Source organism: Ceratotherium simum, chromosome 39, assembly GCF_057802395.1.
Source record: "Ceratotherium simum simum isolate JZ-2026a chromosome 39, ASM5780239v1, whole genome shotgun sequence".
NCBI classification, from domain to species: domain Eukaryota; kingdom Metazoa; phylum Chordata; class Mammalia; order Perissodactyla; family Rhinocerotidae; genus Ceratotherium; species Ceratotherium simum.
Window position 1 is genome coordinate 1,572,520 of NC_141938.1, and position 24,459 is coordinate 1,596,978.

General features: G+C 65.9%; 2 protein-coding genes across 7 annotated transcripts in view; one reads left to right on the plus strand and one right to left on the minus strand.

The window, feature by feature from the left end:
- The window catches only part of RFX1 (regulatory factor X1), a 30,492-nt gene extending 14,259 nt beyond the window's left edge, over positions 1-16,233 (plus strand). For 3 of the 6 annotated variants that reach the window (XM_087425328.1, XM_087425327.1, XM_087425329.1), the window contains exons 3-22: positions 631-740; positions 950-1,033; positions 1,636-1,743; positions 2,728-2,844; positions 3,904-3,999; positions 4,342-4,719; positions 5,495-5,589; positions 8,248-8,605; positions 10,341-10,522; positions 11,327-11,446; positions 11,527-11,642; positions 11,859-11,977; positions 12,064-12,173; positions 12,468-12,619; positions 12,690-12,787; positions 13,715-13,864; positions 13,987-14,195; positions 14,447-14,600; positions 14,677-14,722; positions 14,855-16,233. In XM_087425328.1, coding sequence (XP_087281454.1) covers positions 631-740; positions 950-1,033; positions 1,636-1,743; positions 2,728-2,844; positions 3,904-3,999; positions 4,342-4,719; positions 5,495-5,589; positions 8,248-8,605; positions 10,341-10,522; positions 11,327-11,446; positions 11,527-11,642; positions 11,859-11,977; positions 12,064-12,173; positions 12,468-12,619; positions 12,690-12,787; positions 13,715-13,864; positions 13,987-14,195; positions 14,447-14,600; positions 14,677-14,722; positions 14,855-15,024 — 2,972 coding nt within the window. In that variant the 3' untranslated portion in view covers positions 15,025-16,233. The remainder of the gene's footprint in view (positions 1-630; positions 741-949; positions 1,034-1,635; positions 1,744-2,727; positions 2,845-3,903; positions 4,000-4,341; positions 4,720-5,494; positions 5,590-8,247; positions 8,606-10,340; positions 10,523-11,326; positions 11,447-11,526; positions 11,643-11,858; positions 11,978-12,063; positions 12,174-12,467; positions 12,620-12,689; positions 12,788-13,714; positions 13,865-13,986; positions 14,196-14,446; positions 14,601-14,676; positions 14,723-14,854) is intronic. The other 3 variants (XM_087425330.1, XM_087425331.1, XM_087425332.1) reach the window with 3 other exon arrangements.
- A 79-nt stretch (positions 16,234-16,312) lies between these two features.
- DCAF15 (DDB1 and CUL4 associated factor 15) lies at positions 16,313-24,243 on the minus strand. Its single transcript, XM_004442566.3, has 13 exons — positions 24,093-24,243; positions 22,308-22,405; positions 22,080-22,215; positions 21,244-21,350; positions 21,027-21,166; positions 20,775-20,945; positions 18,481-18,915; positions 18,285-18,376; positions 18,061-18,189; positions 17,890-17,975; positions 17,616-17,720; positions 17,153-17,268; positions 16,313-16,810 (listed from the first exon to the last, which is right to left on the minus strand). Exons 1-13 carry the CDS (start codon positions 24,222-24,224, stop codon positions 16,755-16,757), a joined length of 1,803 nt encoding a protein of 600 aa, XP_004442623.1. The 5' UTR covers positions 24,225-24,243; the 3' UTR covers positions 16,313-16,754.
- Between the last annotated feature and the right edge of the window lie 216 nt (positions 24,244-24,459).

A 24,459-nucleotide genomic window follows, 5' to 3' on the forward strand; every position in this document is an offset into this window, starting at 1 on the left:
GGGCAGGGGCGGGCAGGGGCAGGGGGGCACCATGCTCTATGATTGCTTCTTCTTGGCTGCCTGTCAGCGTGAGTACCCACCCGCCCAGCCACAAGCCCCCTGCCGCCCCCAGTCCACGAGGACAGGGAGGCTGCACGGTGGAGAGGGAGGGGCGCCGGGCCACAGGCCAGCAGGGCCTCCTGGGGCCATTCCCCTGACCAGCGTCCCTTCCTACGGAGCCAGGGGTTGCACGGGGCAGGTGGCCCCAGTGCTTGGTCCTTCCAGGGCTGCTGGAACCCTGGCTGGGGGTCAGTCACTGCCTGTCCACAAGGTCCGTGTGTTGGGAGAAGGGGCTGGTCCCTCTGGGCCTCCGCTGCCTCATGGCTTCTCAGTCACCCCTTCTGGTCTGACTGTGGGGTCAGGAAGGTGGGGATGGGGTGGGGCTGCTTCTGGATGGTAAGGATTATAGGTCCCGCCCCCCCACCCACCCAGTGGGCAGTGTTGGGGCTGGCCGGGAGGCGGGCAGGACTCTTGGAGAGGCCTGGCCTCATTGGGTTGACCTTGGGCTGTGTGACCCCATCCCAATGGGCTGGGGCTCAGAGTGGGGGCGGGGGCAGCAGGCAGAGCTGACCCAGTGACCCCTCCTCACAGAAGGCACCATGCGGGCCAGTGAGACTGTGTCAGAGGCCAGCCCGGGCTCCACGGCCAGCCAGACTGGAGTCCCCACTCAGGTGGTTCAGCAGGTGCAGGGCACCCAGCAGGTAGGACACACCCTCCCCCTGGGCAGATGGAGCAGGCATGCGAGGGGGGCGGTGGGGGCTGTGGCCATGGGTACCTCACCTCCCCTCCCACAGCCAGAACCATCTGCTCACCTGTTCTTATCAAGATGCTCACTGCTGCCGCCCCTCCACCCGCCCAGGCCTCCCTGGGGAAGCTGGCGTGGCTCAGGTCCTTACTTCTTCCCCCGCAGCGACTGCTGGTCCAGACGAGCGTGCAGGGCAAGCCGGGCCACGGGTCACCCCTCCAGCTCGCCAACATCCCGGTGCCCCCACAGGTAAGGCTCCGGCACCCAGCCCTGCCCCAACAGCCTCCCCCGGGGTGCATGCTCGGATCTGCCCTCACCGGCATCAGGGACAGAGACCCCATCCAGGGCCCCCCTTCTGACTCTGAGCAGCCGCCTCCACCCAGTGATGGCCCCTTGGGGAAGGAGGAGCCACGTGAGTCATCTAACAGGGAGAACTGATGACTGGCAGTGAGGAGGGCGGCTGGCGGGTCCAGCCCCAGTGTCCCAAAGCCGGTTAGGAGCCAGGAGCCCGTAGCCAGATGTACGTGGTCTGTCCGCCAAGGCTGCAGGTGGGGAGCCGGGGCTCAGCACAGGCCAGAACAAAGTCCCGTCAGGTCTTGGGGCGAGTGTGTTCTTCGTGGCCCGTGGCGACAGGCTCCCTGCACACAAACCCTGGCTGCTTTTGGGCTTCAGGGCCTCGGGCGAGCGCTTTCGACATCCTGAGCCTCACTGTCCCCCTCTGTGAAGGGGGTGTCGGGGTGATTCCGTGAGCCCCCAGGCGCGCAGCACTAGGCCATCACCGGCCCGGCACGGGGGCTCGTTACACCGCCCGGCCATCGCCAGTGACCCGCCGTCCTTCTCCCCCGCTCCAGGCTCTCCCCACGCAGCGCCTGGTGGTGCAGGGCACGGCCCCGGGCGGCAAGGGCGGCCAGGTCTCCCTGACGCTGCACGGCACCCAGCAGGTGCACTCGCCCCCTGAGGTAGGTGGTGGCCTCGTTGGCCGCCCTCCCCACGCCTCTCCCCAAGTATTTGTGGGGCTCCTGCCCCCCGAGCCCACCACTCCTCCAGAATCCTCCTTGACCCCGGGGGTGGCTCGGCTGCCCAATCCCTGGCCCTGCTGGCTCTGAGCTGAGTCTGGCTCCAGGAGGAGGCAGCTTCCTGCCACGTCCCCCCAGGTCAGGGTGGGCCTCACAGCCCCAGCTTGGGGCGCTGCATCCCAGGAAGCAAAGCAGCCCCTCTTCCTTCTGCGGGGCAGGTAGAGGCTCCTGCCCCAACCACAGGGTGGGTTCTGGGGACCCCCGAACACCAGCGAGGGTGTTGGAGGCAGGCAAGCTGTGGGTGGCCGGGAGCGAGGGTCGGCATCAGGAGCTCGAGATCAGACCCCCGGCTCAGCCTTTGGTCCTGGGGACCCTGGGCAGGCCCCGGAGCCTTCTGGGTCCAGAGTTTTCCGTGTGTGGAACAGCTAATGATACTGGCCAGCTGTCAGCTCACTGTGGCGTGGCCCTGCCCAGAGCTGACAGCGGCTCTGCAGCCAGCCCGCCTGGGGTCAGCGCCTGGCGCCACCGCTCACCGCTGTGGCCCTGCACACATCCCTTCCCACCTGTGCCTCAGCAGCTCACCTGAAAACTGGGGATCCCCTCACCTGCCCTTTCTACCTCAGGGTTGCGGCCCGTCTGATTATGGAGGCAGCAGGTGGCCCTGGCTGAGGCTGGAGTCCCGGCCATCCTTCCTGGGGAGGATAGGTCCCCCACCAGCACCTCTGGGCTGAACCCCGAGCCTTGCAGGGGTGTGACCGGGGCTGTGGCAGGGACTAGGCACGTGGGTGCACAGACACAGCCGCTTACCAGCTTCGGATGCCCCCACTGGCTGCTGCCCCCCCCGAGACAGCTCTCGGGACAGCCCCGTTGAGAGGGCTGGTCAGGGCCTGGGTGCTCCAGACAACGCTGCGTCTCCTTCTCTTGTAGCGGTCACCGGGGCAGGCCAACAGCTCCTCCAGCAAGACGGCTGGGGCCCCCGCAGGCACGGTGCCACAGCAGCTGCAGGTCCACGGCGTCCAGCAGAGCGTCCCCGTCACCCAAGAGGTGCCAGGCCGAGGCGGGCAGGGCCTGGGGCGGGGGTCCTGGCCAGGCGGCCTCTGCAGCCTCCTGCAGCTGTTGGAGGGAGCTGCGGTGGGGAAGGCCTGTGAGAGCCAGCAGACGGGGCCTGGCCCCTGCTTCTCTCCAGACTCCGCATCCTCGTCTAAATGACGGCTTCTGCCTTGCAGGCCGGGGGCAGGGGGCTGGGGCTGCTGTAAGAATGAAATGCCCGCCTGTCACTGAGCAGGCGCTAGAAGTAGCTTCCAGAAACAACCTTGGCCTCTTTGGGCCCATCTGCCTGGAGGAAGTGCCAAGGCCAAGCCCTGGCTCACCCCCGGGGGCTCAGGGAGAGGCCCCAGCCTCCAAATCCCTGCCCAGCCTTCTGGGGGAGGCCTCCCTCGGAGCTGCCAGCCGTGGCGGCCGGAGCAGGTTAAGAGGCGAGGGTGTCTGCCCTCTGGTTGTTAGCACTCAAGCTGGGGGTTCCCAACCCCTTGGGAAACCAGATGAAAGCCACAGACCCTTCCCCAGAGGAAAGCAGAACCCCACCCCGAAGGATTCGCAGCTATTCTCCTGTCTGGCACCACAGCCCCTCTGAACCTCCAGACCTGGGTTCGAGTCCTGTCCCCAACACTCAGCAAACCCCCCCTCCCCGCCTCTGCCCCACACGCTGTGCCCTGAGGGTAATGCCAGCATCCCCGCCATGGCATGGAAGAGAGGACGGCTGGCAGCGTGGATGTGGGGGTGTCGGACCCCATGTAGGGAGTGTGTGGAGAGCAGAGACTCCCTCAGTCCGGCCAAGTTCAGCTCCCAACTCTGCCACTTCCCCTCAGCCTCGCCATGCTGAGCCTGGTTCCACACCTGTAACCTGGCGCCTGGAGTCAGGGTGGCAATGAACCTGGAAGGCACTGGGTGCGGGTCCAGCAGCAGAAAGCTGCAGACGGCAGCCTCTTTTCTACTGGGCTGCTGGGAGGCTCACATGAGTTCATGTGTGTGGGGGGTGCTGAGTGACAGGCGGGCCGCCAGCATCCCGGGGTCACCATAGCCTGACCTGCCTTTCCCTCGCAGAGGTCCGTGGTCCAGGCCACTCCGCAGGCGCCCAAGGCCGGCCCTGTGCAGCAGCTGGCCGTGCAGGGGCTCCAGCCGGTCCACGTGACTCAGGAGGTGTGTGCCTCCCCCACCGATCTCTGGGCAAACTGGGGCTGGCTGGGCCGGGGAGGGGTGCAGGCCCCTCAGGCCGCAGGGAGGGATGGAGCCACCCCGGGGGTCCTCAAGGGCTCCGCCCCGGCTCCACTTCTGGCGAGGGCTGCAGACCTGGTCCTGGAGCCGTCCGCACCCCGCACCGGGCAGCTCAGGGCCCAGGTTGGCTGAGAGAGAGGTCCAGAGGCCCCGCTCCCTGAGACACGCACGGGGCGGGGATCTTGCGGTCGGGTCGCTGCGTGAGCTCAGCAGCCCGGCGGGCGGCGCGCCCCCGGTGACCCCCCAGTGTCTCTGTTTGTCCTCCAGAGCTCAGGCAGTCAGTTTCCCGCTAGGAAGGCAGAGCAGCGAGAGCCCCGGCCCACGCCGCCGCCAGAGCCGCCGCCCCGGCCGCCCACGCCCGGGCCCGGGCCGAGCGCGCTGGCCCTGGAGCCGCTCCCGCCCGCGTGCCGCGGCCAGGCCCCGCAGCTAGGCAGCCCCGAGCCGCCGCCGCCCCATTACGAGCCGGGCGCCGAGCAGTGGGTGGAGCTGGTGGGCGTGCTGCCCCCGCACCTGCTCCTGCCGCAGCAGAAAGTGGTCCTCGAGCCACTGCCCGGGCTCCCGGCCCGAGCCAGCCCCGACCAGAGGGTCAGGATCCAGAGAGTCCCCCAGGTGCTAGTGTTCAGCACGGCCGCCACGGCCCTCAAAGTAGGTGGCGGACGCACGGACGGGGGGCGACGGGCGGGCGGGGGCGGGATCCGCCGGCCCCGGCCCGCGCCCGGCCCTGGGCTGCCCGTCAGGCCCCGCAGGCCCTGTAGACCCCACCTCCGCCGTGCCAGTCTGGGGACCCGCCTCTGACCCCCCAAATTGGGTTCCAGGTCCCAGGCTTCGCCCCCTACAGACTGGGATGGGGGATGGGGGATCGGATGGGGAACTCGGGCCCCGCCCCTAAGGCCCTGTCTGTAATTCCAGGTTCTGTCCCACCAACCGGGGCCCCACCCCTGGCGCCTGGCTCCGCCCCTAACATCCCGTGCACCTTTCCAGGCCTCGCCCCCGTAGCCCCGGTCGTCCTTGATGGAGGCTCCACCCCTGAGGCCCTGTCTGTTTCCCAGCTCTGGCTTTAGTGACAGCCTCGTCCCAGAGTTTGGCTCTGCCCCTGGGGTCCAACTGTTGCGCCCACAGTAGGACCCTGTCTGGGGTCTCCTGGGCCCGCCTCCCCTCGGTCTCCACCCTTGCTGTCCCCAGCCCAAGCAGAGGGTCCCGGTTTCTCCTCCTGACAGCTCTGCCTGATTCCCAGCCCTGGCCGAGGCCGCAGCCCCTGGGTCTCTGACCGCCTGCCCCGTCCAGGGTGTGTGCAGAAGTGCAGCCTTGCAGCCGGGGAGCCGGGTGTCCGGGCGAGCTGGGGCGGCCGCCAGCCCTTAGAGGCGGAGGCGGAGGAGCCGGCCCACCCCTGACCCTCTGCGTGTTCTTTGTCCTGCGCCAGGTGCAGCAGCTCCCCCAGGTGCCCGTCCCCCACGTGTACTCCAGCCAAGTGCAGTATGTGGAGGGCGGCGACGCCAGCTACGCGGCCAGCGCCATGTGAGTGGGCAGTGTCCCAGGGACCGACGGGGGTGGGGAGGGGCAAGGGGCGCCCGTCTGCTCAGGACCGCCCAGCGGACCACCCGCCTTCAAGGCCTCCAGTGACAGATGGGTGGTGGGCGCTCCGCTGGGGCCGCCAGCAGCCAGCAGGCAGGGCGAGCAGAGGGGACCCTGGCAGGTTGGGGCAGGAGTCCCAAGCATAGCTTAGGGCTTCAGAGTTAAATGGCCTGGGGTTTTTGCAAAAAGAAAATAATTTTTACAAGATAAAAGTTTCTAAGTAATAGAGCATGTTAAATCATGAAAAAGAAATCTCCACTCCGGCCCCCAACTTGCCCCGGAGGGGCTGCTGTGACTCGTTTCTTTGTTTCCTCCCAGAGGTCCTCTGAGATGAGAAACTACCCCCTTCTTTGTTCAGGAACGGAGGTGGCCTGTTCTGTCCCTAATTTCCATCCCCCATCAGATCTCAGAGCTCTTTCCCCCAATGTCCGTTGTCCCTGTGGGTCCCGCTCACCCTCTTTAGCCGCCGCACGATACTCCCTGGGCAAAGTTAGCTCGAACACGTAGCCAGTCCCCACCCGATGGCTTGTGGGTGACTTCCCCTCACACACCGAAGCCTTAGCCCGCTTCATCGGGCAGATGCCGGGCCGGATCCTCCGCACCACCTGCCGCCTCCCGTTCTCCAGAGTAGTAATTCCAGGACTATGGTGGTCGCTGTTTTAGATTTTAGAAGTTTCGTTTGGTTTTCTCTGCATTTGTCTGATTTTTTCCTCATGTCCCACCGCCTGTCCTGTTGGTGTGATGCTGGGAGCGATGATCTCGTGGAGGACTTGGTCCCTGCGTCATCGTGCTGTGGCCCGCCCTGAGGGGCGTGACCCGGCACCTAGGTCATGGGCCACGGCATCCAGCCCCTTACAGTGCCGTCCGTTTCTTCCCAGTGCTGCCAGTCTGTTAGCTGTGTGGTTGACCAGTGCTGGCAGGGACCACCCGGGGCATTCGAGAGGAGGCCAGCCCCTGAGGCTCCCAGGGATGTTAGAAGCAGAGCCACGAGCCCAGGCCTTGGGGCCCCGGGCTGACTCCTGCCTCCCTGGGAGCGTCCGTCTTCACTTCTGATTGAGTTCTTCCCCCCCATGATTACAGTGTGTGTGATCCACACGTGGTCCACGGTTGCCATCACATTCTTCTGCCGGGTGACGTTCTTGGGGACACAGTATCTTCTGTCTCTCCACAAGGTGGATTGTTACCGCGTTCCCAGCCTTTTGCAGCTTAGATCCCTGCCCTGACCAAAGCCACAGCCCCTGGGCCTCTGGCCCTGGCCCTGTGCAGGCCGCGTCCAGAGACCCCACACGTTCATTTACTCAGTCATTCAGCAAATAGCTACCGAAGCAGTGCTTTTGGGGAGCATGTGTTACATGCGGGACGCTGGGCTGTGGTCCTTGCAGGGAGAAGGGAGGGGCACGTGCCAGCACCAACTCAGGTCACGTGCTCTCAGTGTCACTTGTGTGGTAGACGTGGACTGGGGCGCAGTGATCAGGAGCTGCACCTGGTGTCTGACCCGCAGGCAGCCCCCTGGGGTGACCATGCGTCCCGCCACCCTTCCCTCCCCACCCGGGCCCCTCCTTGCTGCCCCCAGACATGGGAAAGCCTTCCTGCCCTGCATCCTTCAGGAGGCTGCCCCAACAGCACCTCTGAGCCAGGCCTCCCAGACCTACCTGCCTCCCTTTCTGGATTTTAAAAGTTTAACATTATGTTTTTAATCACTAATACATTGAAGGGGCTCAGAAATCAAAACTGTCCAACCCCGTCTCCTGAGGCCTCCACCGCCATGGATGACAGATGTAGATACGACGCAGCACCGCCTCCCCATTCTTCCCGGGGCGCCATCCGCACCCTTCCCCGCCTCTTTTGTTCACCCGAGAGAATGTTCTCGAGTTTGTCTTTGGCGGGACCGCAAGACCTTTCTCCTTTCTTGCCCCTGTGCAGGATTCCATCACCCTTGATGTAACAGCCCCCTAAGGAGGGTCCCCAGTCGTTTTTGCTCTCTTGCTACGATTTGCAGCCTTGAGCCTGCGTCACGTGACGCAGGCCTGGGGCACCTGGAGGAGACTTCTCTGGGGCGGGAGAGGCCGCTGTGTCAAAGGGAAACGCAGCTGCACGCTGACCTCCATCCCAACCGGCCCCTGGCTTCAGGAGTGGAGCCCATTTCCACCAGCATGGCCCCCCCCTTTGCCTCCTGGGCACCCCCACCTTCTGCAGTGCCCCCGACTGACCTTTGCACTTGGCTTCTCGTCTCTCTCCCCTCTAGAACCTCTCCAGGGCGGGGCCTTTTCTGTCTCATCCATGTTGGGTCCTCAGTGCCTAGAACAGGGCCTAGCACATAGTAGGCGCTCAATAATTGTTTTTTGTTTGAGCGACTGAGGTGTGTGGCCTATCGCAAGTCACCCAGCCCTTCCGTCTTGGTGTCCTCACGGCCGGGGTGGGGACTCTCGTGTCAGAGGGCCGCTTTGAGGACTCCAGGAGAGCCTGCCCAGCGGGTGGCGGGGGGAGCCTGGTCTGGCGCAGGGGCCGCTGCTGCCGTCCCCTCCTGGGAGCCCCTGCTGGAGCCCGGCCATGCCCCCGGCCCTGCTCCCGCCCCTGACTGCTGCCTCTGCTTCCTCGCAGCCGCCCCGGCACCTACCCCTACCCCGAGACGCCGCTCTACACGCAGACGGCGGGCGCCAGCTACTACGAAGCCACCGGCGCGGCCGCCCAGGTCAGCACACCCGCCACCTCGCAGGCGGTGGCCAGCAGCGGCTCCGTGCCCATGTACGTGTCTGGTGGCCAGGTCGTCGCCAGCTCCACCAGCACTGGGGCTGCGGCCAGCAACAGCGGCGGGGGCGGCGGCAGTGGTGGCGGGGGCGGCGGCGGGGGCGGCGGCAGCAGCGGCGGCGGAGCGGGCACCTACGTGATCCAGGGCGGCTACATGCTGGGCAGCGCCAGCCAGTCCTACTCCCACACCACCCGTGCCTCACCAGCCACCGTGAGTGCCGACCTGGGCCCCAGAGGAGGCGGGGGGGGGGGGGTGCTCTGGGTGGAGGGGGGTGGGGGGTGGGCACGGTCACCGTCAGCAGGAGCCTGGGGAGCCTGGTGCCCGAGAGCTCATAGGAAGATGGCCGGGGGTGCAGTCCTTGCTGTGCGGCCTCAGACCAGTTACTCAGCCTCTCTGGGCCACAGCTAAGAGGCATGAACCTTCTAGAGTGGTGCCCACTGAGTGTCACCCACTGTGATTGTAGTGATGATGGTGGAGAGACAGCGAAGGCAGGAGAGGCAGGCCCCACCGTGGGAGGAGCTGCCTGGAGGGGGGTGTGTGGGGTCACTCGGGCGGCCCTGGACCCCAGCCCCGCTGGCCCCTCACCTTCTGTGACCACGGGTAGGTCAGGGCCTGGTGGCCCCACATGGCCCCTGTCCTCTCAGAGCTTGGGGTCTGGAGCGATGGCTTCCCCACATTCCTCACTGGTGCCCTCTCGCGTGGCGGCCCACCCTGGACCCCGTAACCGAGAGTGGCATTCACGGGAGGCGGGACCCCGCTGGCACCGATGCAGCGGGGCCTCTAGTCGGGTGTTCTTTCACACTGGTTGTGACCCACCGGACTGGCTTCATGGCCCCCGGTGGGTCCTCCCGGCAGTGTGCGGGCGTGTTTCCCCAGAACAGTGCCATTCTCCCAGGATGGAAGTGTTCTCCGTGCGGCCCCATACAGGGGCCTCGGCCACTGTGGCTGCTGAGCGCTCGGAATGTGGCTGGGGGCACCACAGAGCAGAGCTGAATTGCTTTTTTTTTTTTTTAACTGTTTTGATATAATTGTAGATTCACAGGAAGCTGCAAAAATAGTACAGAGAGATCCCTGTGGGCCCTTCACCCAGGTCACCCCGCTGGTTACATTTCACATAACTGGGGTACAGTGTCCAACCAGGAAGCTGGCCCGGGCACCATATGGGCATCCTCCTCTGCGTCTCACGTCTGCAGATTTGGGAAAGCCCCCCACAGTCGAGATGCAGAACCGCTCCATCACCCCAAGACCTCCCTCCAGCTAACCCTCTGTAGTCATGCCCGCCCTCCTCCTTCCCAGCATCCTAACCCCGTGACCTCGAGTGTCTTCCCCATGCCTGTAATGCTGTCATTTCTAGAATGTTCTAGAATGGACTCATACTCCACGTGACCTTTGACATTGGCTTTTTCCACTCAGCACAAAATAATTTGTCTTTTTTTTTTTTTTTTTTTGTGAGGAGGATCGGCCCTGAGCTAACATCCGTGCTAATCCTCCTCTTTTTGCTGAGGAAGACTGGCTCTGAGCTAACATCTATTGCCAATCCTCCTCCTTTTTTTTTCCCCCAAAGCCCCAGTAGATAGTTATATGTCATAGCTGCACATCCTTCTAGTTGCTGTATGTGGGACGCGGCCTCAGCATGGCCGGAGAAGCGGTGCGTCGGTGCGCGCCCGGGATCCGAACCCGGGCCGCCAGCAGCAGAGCGCGCGCGCTTAACCGCTGAGCCACGGGGCCGGCCCTAAGTGTGTCTTTAAAGAGCTGTATGTGGCCGGTGGCGACTGTATTGGACAGTGCAGTTCTAGAGAGTTCCGTGGGATTTGGTTCCCACGGGCAATTGTGAGACAAGGCGTGGTTGTCAGGATCGTAATCAGAAACAGGGCCAGAGAGCACTTAGCCACGAGCCCTGGGGAAGCGGAGGCGACTCAGCACCCTTGCCGGCCCTCGGCCCCAGGTCCAGTGGCTCCTGGACAACTACGAGACAGCGGAGGGCGTGAGCCTGCCGCGGAGCACCCTCTACTGCCACTACCTGCTGCACTGCCAGGAACAGAAGCTGGAGCCCGTGAACGCCGCCTCCTTTGGCAAGCTCATCCGCTCCGTCTTCATGGGCCTGCGCACCCGCCGGCTTGGCACCAGGTGGGCCACCACCCCCGACAGCCCCCCACTCCAGGTTATCGCACCCTCACTCACTCTGCTCCAGCCCCACCGGCCTCTTCACGGCGCCTCTAACACTGCTCATTCCCACCCCAGGGCCTTTGCACTGGCTCTGCCTTCTGCTTCCTGCACCTTTCCCCATCTCCTTGCTCCGACGTGCCCTGGCCCCTTAACTGAAACCGCAGCCTTCCCCACCTCCCGGATGCTCCCCACACCGCCCCTCCCCTGCTTGCTTCTCCGGCACTTAGCACCATCCAACACGCCTTTTCTCTTCTCTCGTTTCTGTGTGTCTTCTGATGCTGAAATGCATTCACCTTGAGAGTTGGGGGCTGCACAGTCGGTGCTCAGTCAGGGCCTGTGAGGCGGTGAATTCACGTGGGAGGGAACAGGAGCCATTCCACGAACCCACCCTTCCCTTCCTCCCCTTTGGGTGAATGCTGGCCTCCCTGTGCCCCGATTTCCTCACCTGTCCATCCAGGGTGTTAGGAGCACCTGGACTTCCACGGGCCGAGTACTCAGAGCGGTGCCTGGGCCGGGGTTAGGACAGTGATCTGCACGTATTTGGTGGGCTCCTGCCCCGTGCCAGGATCGGGGACCTGGCTGGAGCAGTGGACCCTGCGGGCGCTGTGGTCACAGAGCTTGGGTGGGGCTGGGGCCTCTCCAGGCACCCGCAGCCCCTGTGCTGCCCCGGCGCAGCGCCCCGGCTGGTTCAGCTCCCCGGCAGAGCGGAGGTGGGCGTGGGGGGGCGCAGGTGCCCCAGCCAGCGCTCCCCTCTGCTCCCCGCAGGGGCAACTCCAAATACCACTACTACGGCTTGCGCATCAAGGGCAGCTCGCCGCTGCTGCGGCTCATGGAGGACCAGCAGCACATGGCCATGCGCGGCCAGCCCTTCTCGCAGAAGCAGAGGTAGGCTGCCGCCGCCGCACCAGTGGGTGGGGGACGTGCCGCCGGCCCCCCGCAACGCCCCGCCCACCCTTCTCCTCCAGGCTCAAGCCCATCCAGAAGATGGAGGGCATGACCAATGGTGTGGCCGTGGGGCCGCAGCAGGCCAGCGGGCTGTCGGACATCAGCGCCCAGGTCCAGCAGTACCAGCAGTTCCTGGGTGAGGGCTCCCTGGCCCATGGAGGGGCGCGGGGGGGTCGCGGGCCCCAGAGGGTGTGCGGGTGGCTCACCTGCCCTCCCCGAGCCTTGTCACCCCCACTGCACACGGGAGCCCCAGCTTGGTAGGAGAGTGGTGACAGCTCAATGGGATGGCAGGGAGAGGCTCGAGGGGGCCGGCGCGGAGGTGAAGGGCCTCATAGTGTCCTCTCCTCCCCAGATGCCTCGAGGAGTCTCCCTGACTTCTCAGAGCTCGACCTCCAGGGCAAAGTGCTGCCCGAGGGCGTCGGGCCTGGGGACGTCAAGGCCTTCCAGGTCCTGTACCGGGAGCACTGTGAGGTAGGGCGGCTGGGCGGGCGGGCAGGCGGGCGGGCAGGGCGAGGGCGGCCCCGAGGCCCCAGCCCTGACGCCCGGCCGCCCGGCAGGCCATCGTGGATGTCATGGTGAACCTGCAGTTCACGCTGGTGGAGACGCTGTGGAAGACCTTCTGGAGGTTCCACCTCAGCCAGCCCAGCGAGGCACCGCCGCTGGCCGTGTGCGTCCCGGGGTGGTTGGGGGGGCACCGTGGGAGTCAGCTCTCGGGGCGCACGTGCCCCTCGGATCCGCGCTCCGGAGTGCATGTGTGGCTCTGGCGCCCCGTGGGTGGGGTGGCGAGCCTGGGAGCTGGGTGTCCCCGCAGTGCGCAGGGCCTGGGGTGTGGGCTCCTCATCTGACAGGGGCACTGGGGCCTGCAGGGCAGGGACTACCTGCCTGAGCCCAGGGCGGGGTGGGGGTGCTGTGCCCTTCCCCCCACGAGTGTCCATGTGAAACGGGTGGTCGGTGCCCCCAGGCACGACGAGGCCGAGAAGCGTCTGCCCAAGGCCAGCCTGGTGCTGCTCTCCAAGTTCGAGCCCGTGCTCCAGTGGACCAAGCACTGTGACAACGTGCTGTACCAGGGCCTGGTGGAGATCCTCATCCCCGACGTGCTGCGGCCCATCCCCAGTGAGTGCCCGACTGCCCACCCCCCGCCCCCGCCCTGGCCCTGCGCGCTCAGCCCCACTGCCGCCCACAGGTGCCTTGACCCAAGCCATCCGGAACTTTGCCAAAAGCCTGGAGAGCTGGCTCACGCACGCCATGGTGAACATCCCCGAGGAGATGCTGCGGGTGAAGGTGAGGCGGGGCTGTCCCCTCTGCCCCAGAGAGGCAGGCAGGCTTGTCCCCACGCCTGTCCCCGGGCTGCGTGCCCTCAGGGGCAGCTCTGGGTGTTGTCTTTACAGACTGGCTCCCTCAGGTCCCCACTTCTGAAACACAACCCCTTTGTAGTATTTTCACGTGCAACACAGTATCTTAACAAGATAAAAACCAGACTTGAAGGAATGCTCCTCAGCCGGCCTCAGGAGAAAGTGCTTTAGGTGTTCAGAAATAGGTAAAACCTTAAAAAGAAAAACAAAGCAGCATCGCTAAGGAAGAGAAAAACGGCCTTTTCATTAATGCTGCACGTTCACTAACTACCTCAATGTGAGGAATTAGATGGGATGTGCTTGCTCTTGGGCCAAAAAACGAAAAAGAAAAGAAAAAAAAGAGGTGTTTTTTAGTCCTTAAAATTTTAACAAGGCAGCTAAACAGAACTGAGGGATCAGCCCTGGGTGTGCTGGGCACTGGGCTGGGCAGGGGCCTGTGAAGCTGGATCCAGGGGCAAGCCCTTCAGAACCGGCAAGACTCATGTATTCATTTAGTCAGCATGCATGTATTGAGCGCCTACTGCATGCCCAGCATGGTTCAGTGTCCAAGCTGGACAAAACCCCTGCCCTCCAGCAGGGGACAAAGGCACAATCAAACAAATGAAACAAATGTTTACTGGAGCAGTGCTGGCCCCATCTGGGTAGGGCCCTCTGAGATTTCTATTGTGTCCTCTCACGAAAAATCATAATGCAGGGGAGACACAAAACATGGATTTTTTGGACCCCACTTGATCTCCCAACAAAAGCAACGAAGTACACCCCTGCCTTTGTAGAGAGAGAGGCGCAGAGAGAGTGCAGTGGGGGGCAGGGCACGGTGGGGGCGTTCCGCGGAAGCCACAGGCGCCCCTGCCCGCAGGTGGCTGCGGCCGGCGCCTTCGCACAGACGCTGAGGCGCTACACGTCGCTCAACCACCTGGCGCAGGCGGCGCGCGCCGTGCTGCAGAACACCGCGCAGATCAACCAGATGCTGAGCGACCTCAACCGCGTGGACTTCGCCAACGTGCAGGTGAGCGCGGGCCAGGGGGGTGGGGGAGGGGGCAGGCAAGCGCGGGCCAGGCCTTGGGGGGGGGCGGGGGAGCGCGGGCTCCCGGCACCCCGCGCTGAGCCGGGCCTGGTCCGTGTGCCCAGGAGCAGGCCTCGTGGGTGTGCCGCTGCGAGGACCGCGTGGTGCAGCGGCTGGAGCAGGACTTCAAGGTGACGCTGCAGCAGCAGAACTCGCTGGAGCAGTGGGCGGCCTGGCTGGACGGCGTCGTGAGCCAGGTGCTCAAGCCCTACCAGGGCAGCGCCGGCTTCCCCAAGGCCGCCAAGCTCTTCCTCCTCAAGTGGTCCTTCTACAGGTGCGCGCCGGCTGGGCGGGGTACGGGCGGGGCCAGGAAAAGCCCTGCCTCTGACGGGGGTGGGGTCAGGGGAAGCTCCGCCTCCTTGGCGAGGGTGGGGTTCCTTACGCTCTCGCTGATGGGCGCCCTGGGGAAGCCAGTGCGGGCGCGGGCCGGCTAGCAGGGCCTGCCCGAGCCTGGGGTCCTTGCGGGTGGGACGGGGGCGAGGGGCAGGGCGGGACGGGCCTGACAGCCGCCTCCCCCCGCCGCAGCTCCATGGTGATCCGGGACCTGACCCTGCGCAGCGCCGCGAGCTTCGGCTCCTTCCACCTCATCCGCCTACTCTACGACGAGTACATGTACTACCTGGTCGAGCACCGCGTGGCGCGGGCCAAGGGCGAGACCCCCATCGCCGTCATGGGCGAGGTGCGCGGCGGGGCGCTGGGGGCGCGGGCGGGCGCCCCTTGGCGGGACCCTCACTCCTTCCCTTCCCTACTTGCAGTTCGCCAACCTGGCCACCTCGTTGAACACCCTGGACCCAGACAAAGGTAGGCGCGGCGTGACCCTACTCAGGGCCCGAGTGCGGGGGGCGGCGGGCAGGGGGCCTGGGGTGGAGGCGGCGCCGGACCTCTGGGGACCCGGCGCCCCACGCTGAGCCGGGCCTGGTCCGTGTGCCCCAGACGAGGAGGAGGAAGAGGAGGAGGAGAGCGAGGACGAGCTGCCGCAAGACATCTCGCTGGCGGCTGGCGGCGAGTCGCCTGCGCTGGGCCCCGAGGCCCTGGAGCCGCCGGCCAAGCTGGCGCGCACGGACGCGCGCGGGCTCTTCGTGCAGGCGCTGCCCTCCAGCTAAGCCCGCGGCCTCCCCCGCCCCGCCCGCCCGCCCCGCCCCGCCGCCCCTCCACGCCAGGGTCCCTCGCAGCTTCTGTGGCTTCGCTGTCACCGTTCCAGCCTCGGCTAGGGCGGGGAGGGGGCCTCCGAGGTGGGGCGGGCACACTCCCAGGGCCGGGCGGAGCCGCAGCTGCAAACTCTGACACAAAAGACGTGCCTTAAGGAACCCGCCGCCGTGCCCAGGTGCCCCTTGGGGCAGCCAGCTCGGCCCCTTGGCCCCAAGGCCGCAGCATCTCCCTCCCCCAGCCCCGCCCTCCCGCCACCCCAGGGGGCAGGCAGGCAGGCCCCCTCCCCCGCGGAACTGTTAACTTATTCAGCTCGCTGGCTTTGCACAGCCTGCCCTGGGCCCAGCCCTGAGCCCCGGGTGGGCGCCGGCGGGCATCATCTGGTGACACCCCACTGTCGACAGCAGCCCCAGGACCCCTCCCCTAGCAACCCCACCGCTCCTCCCTCCTCGGTATAAGTGCAATTAAAGCCGTGGGCGTCGCATCTTCTCCAGAGCTGGGCCCTCCCTTGCCCCGCAGCCCTAGAGGGGGCACTGCCTGGCCTGGCTGGGGGGAGGGCAGCAGGGGACACCGCCTCCAGCTTCCAAAGAGCAGCAGGTGGGCGGGCGTCGGAGCCCGAGGGGCCTGCTGCGGGCAGCGGGAAGCGCCTGCGCCTGCCCGGCCAGGCTGGGTGCCCCGCTCGCTCAGATTCAAGAGCCCCGCGTCCCGGGCCCTCCCCGCTGCCGGTGTGTAATGGAACCCCCGCGCCCCTCCTCTTCCCGGAGACCCCGCTTGTCCTCCGTGCCGTGCGCCCCCGCCCCCCATGACTATTGTGCGATTTGTGAGCGCCGCCTGAGCGGAGTTGGTAACTTGTTGGGTTTCTTTCCAACCATCATGGCCTTATCTGTTCCCGTTTTCTCAGTGTTTTCAACCTGTGAGATAGATGTTTATGGCAAAAAAAGAAAAAAACAAGAAAAATCTGACCTATTGTATAAAAATCACTATTTTGTGTGCTCCGCGTGCTACAGCTTTTGGGGTGGCCTGCCCACTCCTCCTTCCCCGCGCTCGGGGCTCCCCTCCCGGCGGTGAAAGTGTCCACACGTGTGGTAGTCTAGTGTGCCGAGCTGTTTTCTACTTTTTTGTAGTCTTTCTTAAAACACAATAAATTCTGCTGTGATCTTTGGCTACTGCTGACTCGCTGGGCCTTGGTGGGGGCTGGGGGCTCCAGCTGGGCCCTGAGTGGCAGTAATGGGACCTGGGCGAGGCTCAGAAATAGAACATTTATTACGTGAAGAGGAACAGTGGGGGAGCAGGGAGGGCTGCGATGTTTGCCGCCTCGGGTGGGGGAGGCTGGGGACAGGCAGGGAACCGGGGTCCATTCGGCCTCCCTGGGGGCAATGTCCATGCCTGCAGCCCAGGAGAGGGGCAAATGAGGGAAAGTGGGGCCGTGCCAGCGCAGGGTGAAGGCGGGCGCTCAAGGCTGGTGGGGCAGGGGCTCCCTCCCTCTGCCCCTTCCCAACTTAAATAGGCATAAATAAGAAGCGTCCAGACTCTCAGGCCACCAGGGGCTGCCCCGCCCAGTCCCTTCCCGCAGCCTAACACTAGTGCCGGTCGGGGGTGGGCCGGCCAGCCGGGCACAGGCTGCCAGGAAGGCGGCCAGCCCCAGGCCACGGAGGTAGTTGGAGTCAGTGTCCAGGGCGGCGGGCCCTCACAGCACGATCCACGTGTATCGCTCGCTGTCCGCCAGAACCTTCAGTGAGCACCCTGCGGGGAGCGTGGGACAGAGCCAGGCAGTCTCAGGCCCAGGCTGTGGGAGGGGCCTGCCTCTCTCCCTCACTTGATTTGGGCCCAGAAGGTTCTGGAAGGCAGAGGCCCTGCTGAGTTCACCTCTGCCTCCCAACTGCAGCCACCCCATGTCTGCTGAATGAGTGAACGACCAGCTGGGGGCCCCCAGGGGCCACACCTGCCAGCCCTCTCGGTGGGGCCTGGCCTGGGCTGCCCTCCCCGCAGCTCGGTTCCACACATCCACCAGCACGGCCAGCCTGCTCCGGGCCGGGCCTAGCAGGGGCAGGCGCGCGGTCTTGACCGTCCCGGGTCAGGGCCCACCTTTGTGCAGGGCCTCGTTGGTCATCCTGTTGACGTAGCGGCCACTGCTCTCGGGCACCAGCCACTTCATGACCATGTCCACGCAGCTCTTGCGGTAGGAGCTCCACACGCTGCCGCTGCGGGGCAGGGGGTGAGCGGCTCTCGTCGCCCTGGCCGCCCCAGCCCCGCCCCACCCCAGCCCCGCCCCGCCCCAGCCCCGCCCCGCCCCAGCCCCGCCCCAGCCCCGCCCCGCCCCAGCCCCGCCCCGCCCCAGCCCCGCCCCGCCCCCGCCCCGCCCCCGCCCCGCCCGCCCCAGCCCGCCCCACCCCAGCCCCGCCCCAGCCCCGCCCCCCCCCCGCCCCCGCCCCACCCCAGCCCCTGCCCCAGCCCCGCCCTGCCCCAGCCCTGCCCCGCCCCGCCCCAGCCCCGCCCCAGCCCCGCCCCAGCCCCGCCCCACCCCAGCCCCGCCCCAGCCCCGCCTCACCTGGTCTGTCCTTTGACCTCCGTGAGGTCGCCCACACTGACTGTCACGAAGATGCCGGTGTTGAGGTCCCATGCCACCTTGAGGCTGGTGTGATAGGTCTTTGGTCTGCAGGAGGAAGGAGATGGGACCGTGGGGTCCCTGAGCTGGGGCCCGGGCCACCCGCACGGGCTCTGTCTTTGGAGCAGTAACGGAGGGACCGATGCAGGTGGTGGGGACAGGGGGAGTCTTCGCATAACCCCCCGCCACTGAAGGTCCCGGCGCGGCCCCCGCTCACCGGAGCTGGCCCTCCTCGCTGGGGGCCGGGAAGGCCAGGAGCAGCAGCCCAATGTTGATGAGCACCTGGTTCGTTTCCGGGCAGACCTGGGGGCAGGGTGGACGGCGACAGCTCCTGAGGGTGACCCCCAGACAGGGGGGGCCTGGGCCGCCCCGTCCACCCAGGGCCCACCTCCAGGATGACGATGTCGTAGTCGCTGAAGGAGCAGAACTGGTGGCCCCAGGTGGCGTCGTGGCGGATGACCTCGTTGATGACGTACTCGAAGTCCAGCGTGAGCTGCTCTACCGTCAGGTACTGACCCTGCGGGCAGGGGCGAGGCAGGGGAGGATGCGCCGCTGCTGCCTCGCCCCGCAGGCGCCCAGGCCGCCCCTCGTCTGCGCCGCGCCCGCACCCACCTGCATGGCGGCCCGCTCCCGCATGGGCCGCAGGTTGCGGCCGCGGAGGTCGGTCACCACGAAGGGCAGGGAGATCTTGTCGTCCTCGAATTCTGAGGGGGCAGGACGTGGGGGTAGGGCCGGCGGGAAGCCCAAGAGGCCCCTCCGGCCAGCCCGCACCCCGGGACCCCGCCTGCCGGGTGGGCTCCCCGCTCACCGTCCTCTGGCTCCGTCCCCTCGCCGGACCCCAGCACGTAGTAGAGCTTGGTGTAGTTGACGTAGCCGGGCTCGGGAGCGGGCACCTCTGCTGCGGGGGGGCTGTCCCGGGGCGCCGCCTCCCCGCTGGGGGCCAGGGGCTCAGAGGGCAGGCGGAGGCGGCTGCCCGAGGGCCCTGGGCAGGGGGGCGGCCGGGCTTCCTCCGGGGTCCCCCCCTTGGCCTCTTTGGCCCTGCGGAAGATGTCGGCCACAAACTCCTTGGCTTTGGCGATGGCGGGCGAGGGCTCGGGGGCCCCAGAGGGCTGGGCGGGGGCTGCCTCGGGGCCGAGGCTGGGGAGGGCAGGGGGCGCCTCTGGGCTCCGGGGCCCGGGGGGACTGGGAGGGGCCGGGGGGTAGGTGGTGTGGTCATACAGGATTTGGCAGAAGCTGCTATCACCTGCAAGGCAAGAAGTGATGGCGGGGAGAGGGTCAATACACGCGTTCAAGTCCGGGACGCTCTCCCGGCCTCCCTCACTGCCCAGGGGTTCTCAGAAATGCACCTCGAGGAGACCCTTCTAGAAGACTTACCTGTGCTGAGATCAGTCTGAAACACGCAGAAGGGAAGAGGCCTTTTGCGCGCGCAGACACACACTCAAACGCACATTCACTCAACCTTATTCTTGAGTATCTACAGTATGCCATACACTGAGGACACAGAGCCCCTGCCCCTGGGGAGCTGACAGCCCGCGCTGACGACAGATGAGAGCTCCTCAGTGGAGTCTGGGCGTTCACTACACAGCCCCCCCGTCCTCCCAACAAGAGCCAGGCCCTCACGGGTACAGCGGGCAAGTCCTGGGCCCATCTACGTCTGCCCGCCGAGGAACCAGAACCCTCTGGGAATGTGGGGTCAGTGTGGAGAAGCCCCAGGCTCTGCCCACACTGCCACCCGTGGCCCCCACAGGCAACCTGGGAGAGGGGGACTGTGTCCTCCCAGTTCAGACCCAGGACCAAGGCTCAGAGAGAAACGTGTTCAAGGTCACACTGTGAGATAAGGCGAGGCCACCAGTGCATTCCTGTCTGCCAGTGGTGGCACTTCCAGGGGGGAGGGGGTGAGAGGGCAAATCTGACTCAAAATCCTCGCTCTGTGTAAACACCTTCCTACGGAGAGATGGGTGTTACACATGCTGACAATGCCCCTCCCTGGGCAGGGGGCACAGGCCAAATCCTGTCCCCTCTGGTCTTTCCTAACAGGACCCACAGCCGAGAGGGCAGGGGGTGTTGGCCCTGCCCAGGCCTGGCACTCGGGGGGCACCCGGCTCAGCGAGGGGCAGGGCCTCACCCGCGCTGGCGCAGGCGGCCAGAGCAGGGGCAGGAGGGGCGGGGCCCTTGCCGATTTGTGGGCTAAGTTATATACGTTCAATCCTCTCTCCCAGCCTGGTGCCTTCCTCCCCCGGGGGCAACCACTTTAATGTAGTTAGTATCTTTTTATTTGATTGGGTTCTTGCAAAATTGAAACATTTTTCATTTACATGTAAGTGGTATCAGTAGCCTAAGTGGTATCAGTATCCAGTCCGAGCTCCTTGTTTCTCCTGAGTTCCTGCATCTTTAAGGCATGCCGCGTGGACATGCACACTGGGGCTCTCCCTGGGCCTGCTGATTCGAGGGACGTACCCATCCTGTCCTACCTCCCCGCGCCCCAGGGATGGACACCAGCCTGGGAGACAGCCGGGTGCAGGGCTGCTGCCCCGTCATACTCCGTTGCCAGGCAGCCCGACCTCGCCACCAGCCAGTGGCATCATCCCACTCCCTAACGCTGACCGCTTCGTCGGGGGACGCCACCTTGTAAGTTTCATTGGCATTTCTCTGATTACCAAAGATGTGAGACAGCCATGTCTGCTAATTGCTCTCTGAACTGTTTCATTAGCGTTTCTTTCTGAGCAGAGAGGACCACTGCGCTGTCCGGCACGCTGGCACTGGCCACGTGTGGCTATTTAAGCTTAACATGACTAAAATTAAAGAAAATAAAAACTCAGTTTCTTGCTTGTATGGGCCACCTTCAAGTGGCTACTGGCAGTGGCTGTAGCAGACACCGCAGGTATGGAACATGCCAGCCCTGCGGAAGGTTCTAGTGGGGCGTGGCCAGGTTTGGATCCCACATTCCCACTTCCCGGCTGTGTGACCTGGGACGAGGAACTTCGCCTCTCTGTGCCTCAGTTGCCTCATCTGTGATGTGGGGCAGTGACAGTGCCGAGTCAGCGGATCTGGGCCCCGAGGCTCACAGGGCGTGCTGGGCCTGTCGCCAGACCCAGGGCCTACCTGCCGAGTGGACGGAGACCGCGCAGGCCACCAGGGAGTAGCTGGTGTTGAGCAGCACCACCTGGTCCTTCTTGAGCTGGAAGGCGGGCTGGAAGGTGGGGAAGGGGTAGACCACCTGGTACTTGGTGTGCAGCATGAAGCCGTGTCGCAGGCACTGCGCGCTCGGGTCGCCTGAAGCAACACACGCCACGCGGCTCACTCGCAGCCCGGGGCAGAGAGGCAGGCAGCCCGCACCCGAGCCCAGCCTCTCACCTGGATGGGCCCGGCTGGCCTCCCGGCAGGCCGCACAGCGCCCCGGCGGCGGCACGGCCACGGTGCTGATGTAGATGTCTCGGTGGTTCTCATCGCTCATCATCATCATGTTCATGAGCATCCCGTTGGCAGAGCGGGTGCTGGGGGCGGCACACCCTCAGCTGCCCGGCCCCGCCCCGCCCCTGCCCCCGCCACCTCCCTCGGCCCCAAGGCTCACTTGAAGCCGAAGACAATGACTTTGGAGGCGTCACTGGGCCACTCGCACACGGTCAGGTACAGGTCACTGTAGATCTCCTCGTCCTGGAAGAGCCGCACCTGCCGCACCTGAGCGGCACGGTCGGGTCAGAGCCGGCTGGGGGCCACCCGAGGCTGCGCGACGCGGGGGCATCGGGGCCGGGGGCCACCCGAGGCTGCGCGACGCGGGGGCATCGGGGCCGGGGGCCACCCGAGGCTGCGCGATGTGGGGGAATCGGGGCCGGGGCAGAGCTGCCAGGAACATCCCCTCGGGTGCTGTCACAGGCCAGGGAGCCCCAGGCAGCCCCCAGTCCGCACCCCTCTGCCTTCCTGAGATGGCTGAGGAGGCTCACAAGTGTTTCTCATCATAAGTGGGGAAAAGGGAGGCCACACCCAGGACAGGACGCAGCCAGCGGGACTCGGCCAGACACCTGGCTTCCAAGCCCCGTCCACCCGAAACCCGTTCACCTCTCAGAGCTCACGTGTCACCTGGGGTAACAGCACCCACCTCCTGGGGTGGGGGTTCGAGGAGTCAAGGTCAGGGCTAACAGCGTGGCAGCCTGCTTGGTCCTGACAGAGCTCCCGGGTCCCACCTGCCCTGAGCCCGCGACGTTCCACGGGCGGCACATGCTGAGGGGAACTGCCACCATTTACCCGTGTTTAACCACAAGAACGGCAGTTCGTTTGGCTCGACCTAACACGGGGAGCTGTGACCGGGACCCTCGAGTGCACCGCCTCCATTTCACGGACAGGGAACTGAGGCTTGGGGGCCGGGAGAGCGCCCTCGGGGGCGGGGGCAGCGGCGCCGGGCAGCCCTACCAGCTTGAGCTTGCTGTGCACGTTGAACTCCCACCAGTACAGGTGGTAGATGTAGAAGGAGAAGTCGTCGTCCCCGCTGCTGCTGGTGTAGGAGAGCACATAGCGGCCGCACTTGGAGAAGCCCAGGAAGATGTGTCTGTGGGGGCAGGCAGGAGAACAGAGCGACCTGGTCAGGGCCAGCCCGCCGCCCCACCCCAGCCCGCGGCCCCCCGCCCGGCCCAGCCTCACCCTGCGTAGAGGAAGTCCTCGTCCACGATGTTCTTGAGGGAGACGCAGACCCTGGGCGGCAGCTTCCGGAAGAGGCGAGGGGAGAGCTGCCCACTGATCTGGGGAAGAGGTGGCGAGGGCTCCTGAGGCACCATCCAGCAGAGGTCGCCTGCAGCCCCCCAGCCCCCTCTCCCAAGGCAGAGCAGCACCCGAGGGGCCCACCCTGCCAGCCGTAATGGTCAAGGGCGGTCTGAGCTCTGGAAGGTGCGAACCGGTCAAGCCTCCCTCTCCACTAGGGACCCGAGCCACCCTCCCAGCTCCATACCTCTTCAGCCTTGGGGTCCCTCTTGCCCAAGGCCCCAGGCTCTGAGGACCAGCACTGCCAACCCCCCTCCTAGGAAAGTTTTCCTGTCACCCCTGGCCACACTGGGCCACCTGGCAGCCTTCCTGAAGGCTGCCCCATGGCACACTCAACCCCTAAGGAGGCTGGGATGGGGGCTTGACCAACTGCAATCACCTGCCCCCAGCCCACTAGCCTACACAGGGGGTGCTCAGGCCCCCGGGGACAGCCCTGGCCTCAGCTGGGGGCCACTCCAGGCAGACAGAAGGGTGAGCCTGAACAGTGACCTTCCAATTCCCACCCAATTCCCCCTTCTCAACTAATTGCCACCTTCCAACCGACTCCCTCATCCCCAAAACTTCACCAAGGAAGGATTTGGGGGACAGGCAGGCACAAGCTGGGCCCTGGGGCATCAGAGCACCTTGGGTCCTGCTACCCAGTCTGATGGGGGAGACACAGCCCAGCCCGCAAGAAGATCCCAGTGTGATGGAACAGCCCTGTCTGCGAGGCCCAGGCTGACAGGGACACACAATCCCTGTCCAGGGAGCTTCCAAGCTAAGGGCGGAGCCACAGCACTCCGCAGGGAGCAACTGTCCCTGGTCAGGGAGCTCCAGTCAAGAGGAGGAGACCCAGCCCTGCCCTCACGGAGTTCCCAGCCGCAGGGAGAAGGCGCACTCCCTATCCACGGACACACAGCCCTGCCCCGCTGCTGCTGAGCTGACAGCAGATTCACGCTGCCCTTCCAGAGCCCAGACTGGGGGGAAAGAGATCTTGGCACACTGGGAGTTTACAGTCTGATGGGGGAGACAGAGCCCCACTCAGTAACTCCCATGAAAGAGAAGACAAGGCCTTCTCCAGCGAGCTTCCCCTCATTCGGGGGGCGGGGGAGGGGAGGGCAGACGCAGGTACAGAAACCCCCAGCTCCCGTGTGGTCAGAGCCGGGACAGAGAGGACCACCAGACGGAGGAAGCCCAAAGCCGGTAGCAGGGGCTCTGCCCAGGGCGCGGGAAGGCTCCATAACGGAGGGGCCACGGGAGCAGGGTTTTGAACAGAGTCTGACCCTGGATCGCCTCCTTATTCCTCCAGCGGCCTCTAAGGCCCTCTCCGTCCGAGCCCCCACCCCGGAGCTCCGCCCCCAGCCCCTCCATCCGAGCCCCCTCCCCGGGGCTCCGACTCCAGCCCCTCCATCCGTGCCCCCTCCCCGGGGCCCCGCCCCCAGCCCCTCCATCCGAGCCCCCTCCCCGGGGCCCGCCCCCAGCCCCTCCATCCGAGCCCCCTCCCCGGGGCCCCGCCCCCAGCCCCTCCATCCGAGCCCCTCCCCGGGGCCCCGCCCCCAGCCCCTCCATCCGAGCCTCCTCCCGGGGCTCCGCCCCAACCCCTCACCCCGCGAACGCCCTCCCTCCCGCCGCCTCCCTCGTCCCTCCTCCCCACCCGCCGGCGCGCTCCTCCCCGACTCCAGGCCTCACCTTGACGCGCTCCAGCTGCTTGAGGACGTGCTCCCGCCGCCGCCCCGCTGCCCGCTTCCCCCCGGCGCCCCCGGGGCCGCCGCCGCCGCTCCCGGCCCCGCTGTTCCGCTCCGATTTCGAGCTGGGCGCCATTTTCACCCCCTCCCTCCACTTCCGGAGCAACCGGCCTCCTCGCCCCACCCCCGCCGCCTCCTCATTGGCCCTTTCTCGGGACTGCGGCCCGCCGGTTGGGTGGAAGCCTGCACCCGGGGCCTCTTCCCGCTGCGCCTGTCCATCACAGCCGCCTCGGCCGTTGATTGGCGGAGAGGGGACAGCCCTCGGGGCCCGTCGCCGTGTTCCCGCCTTCCCGCAAGGACGCGCCCGTCAG

What these genes read in the sequence shown, in the direction of transcription:
- DCAF15 (XM_004442566.3), bottom strand. Translation starts at nt 24,224, where the DNA reads ATGGCGCCCAGCTCGAAATCGGAGCGGAACAGCGGGGCCGGGAGCGGC. An exon ending in TGCACAGCAAGCTCAAGCTG is followed by an intron (nt 21,351 to 22,079) that starts GTAGGGCTGCCC and finishes CGTGCCGCTCAG; the next exon opens with GTGCGGCAGGTGCGGCTCTT. An exon ending in ACGACATCGTCATCCTGGAG is followed by an intron (nt 17,976 to 18,060) that starts GTGGGCCCTGGG and finishes CCCTGCCCCCAG; the next exon opens with GTCTGCCCGGAAACGAACCA.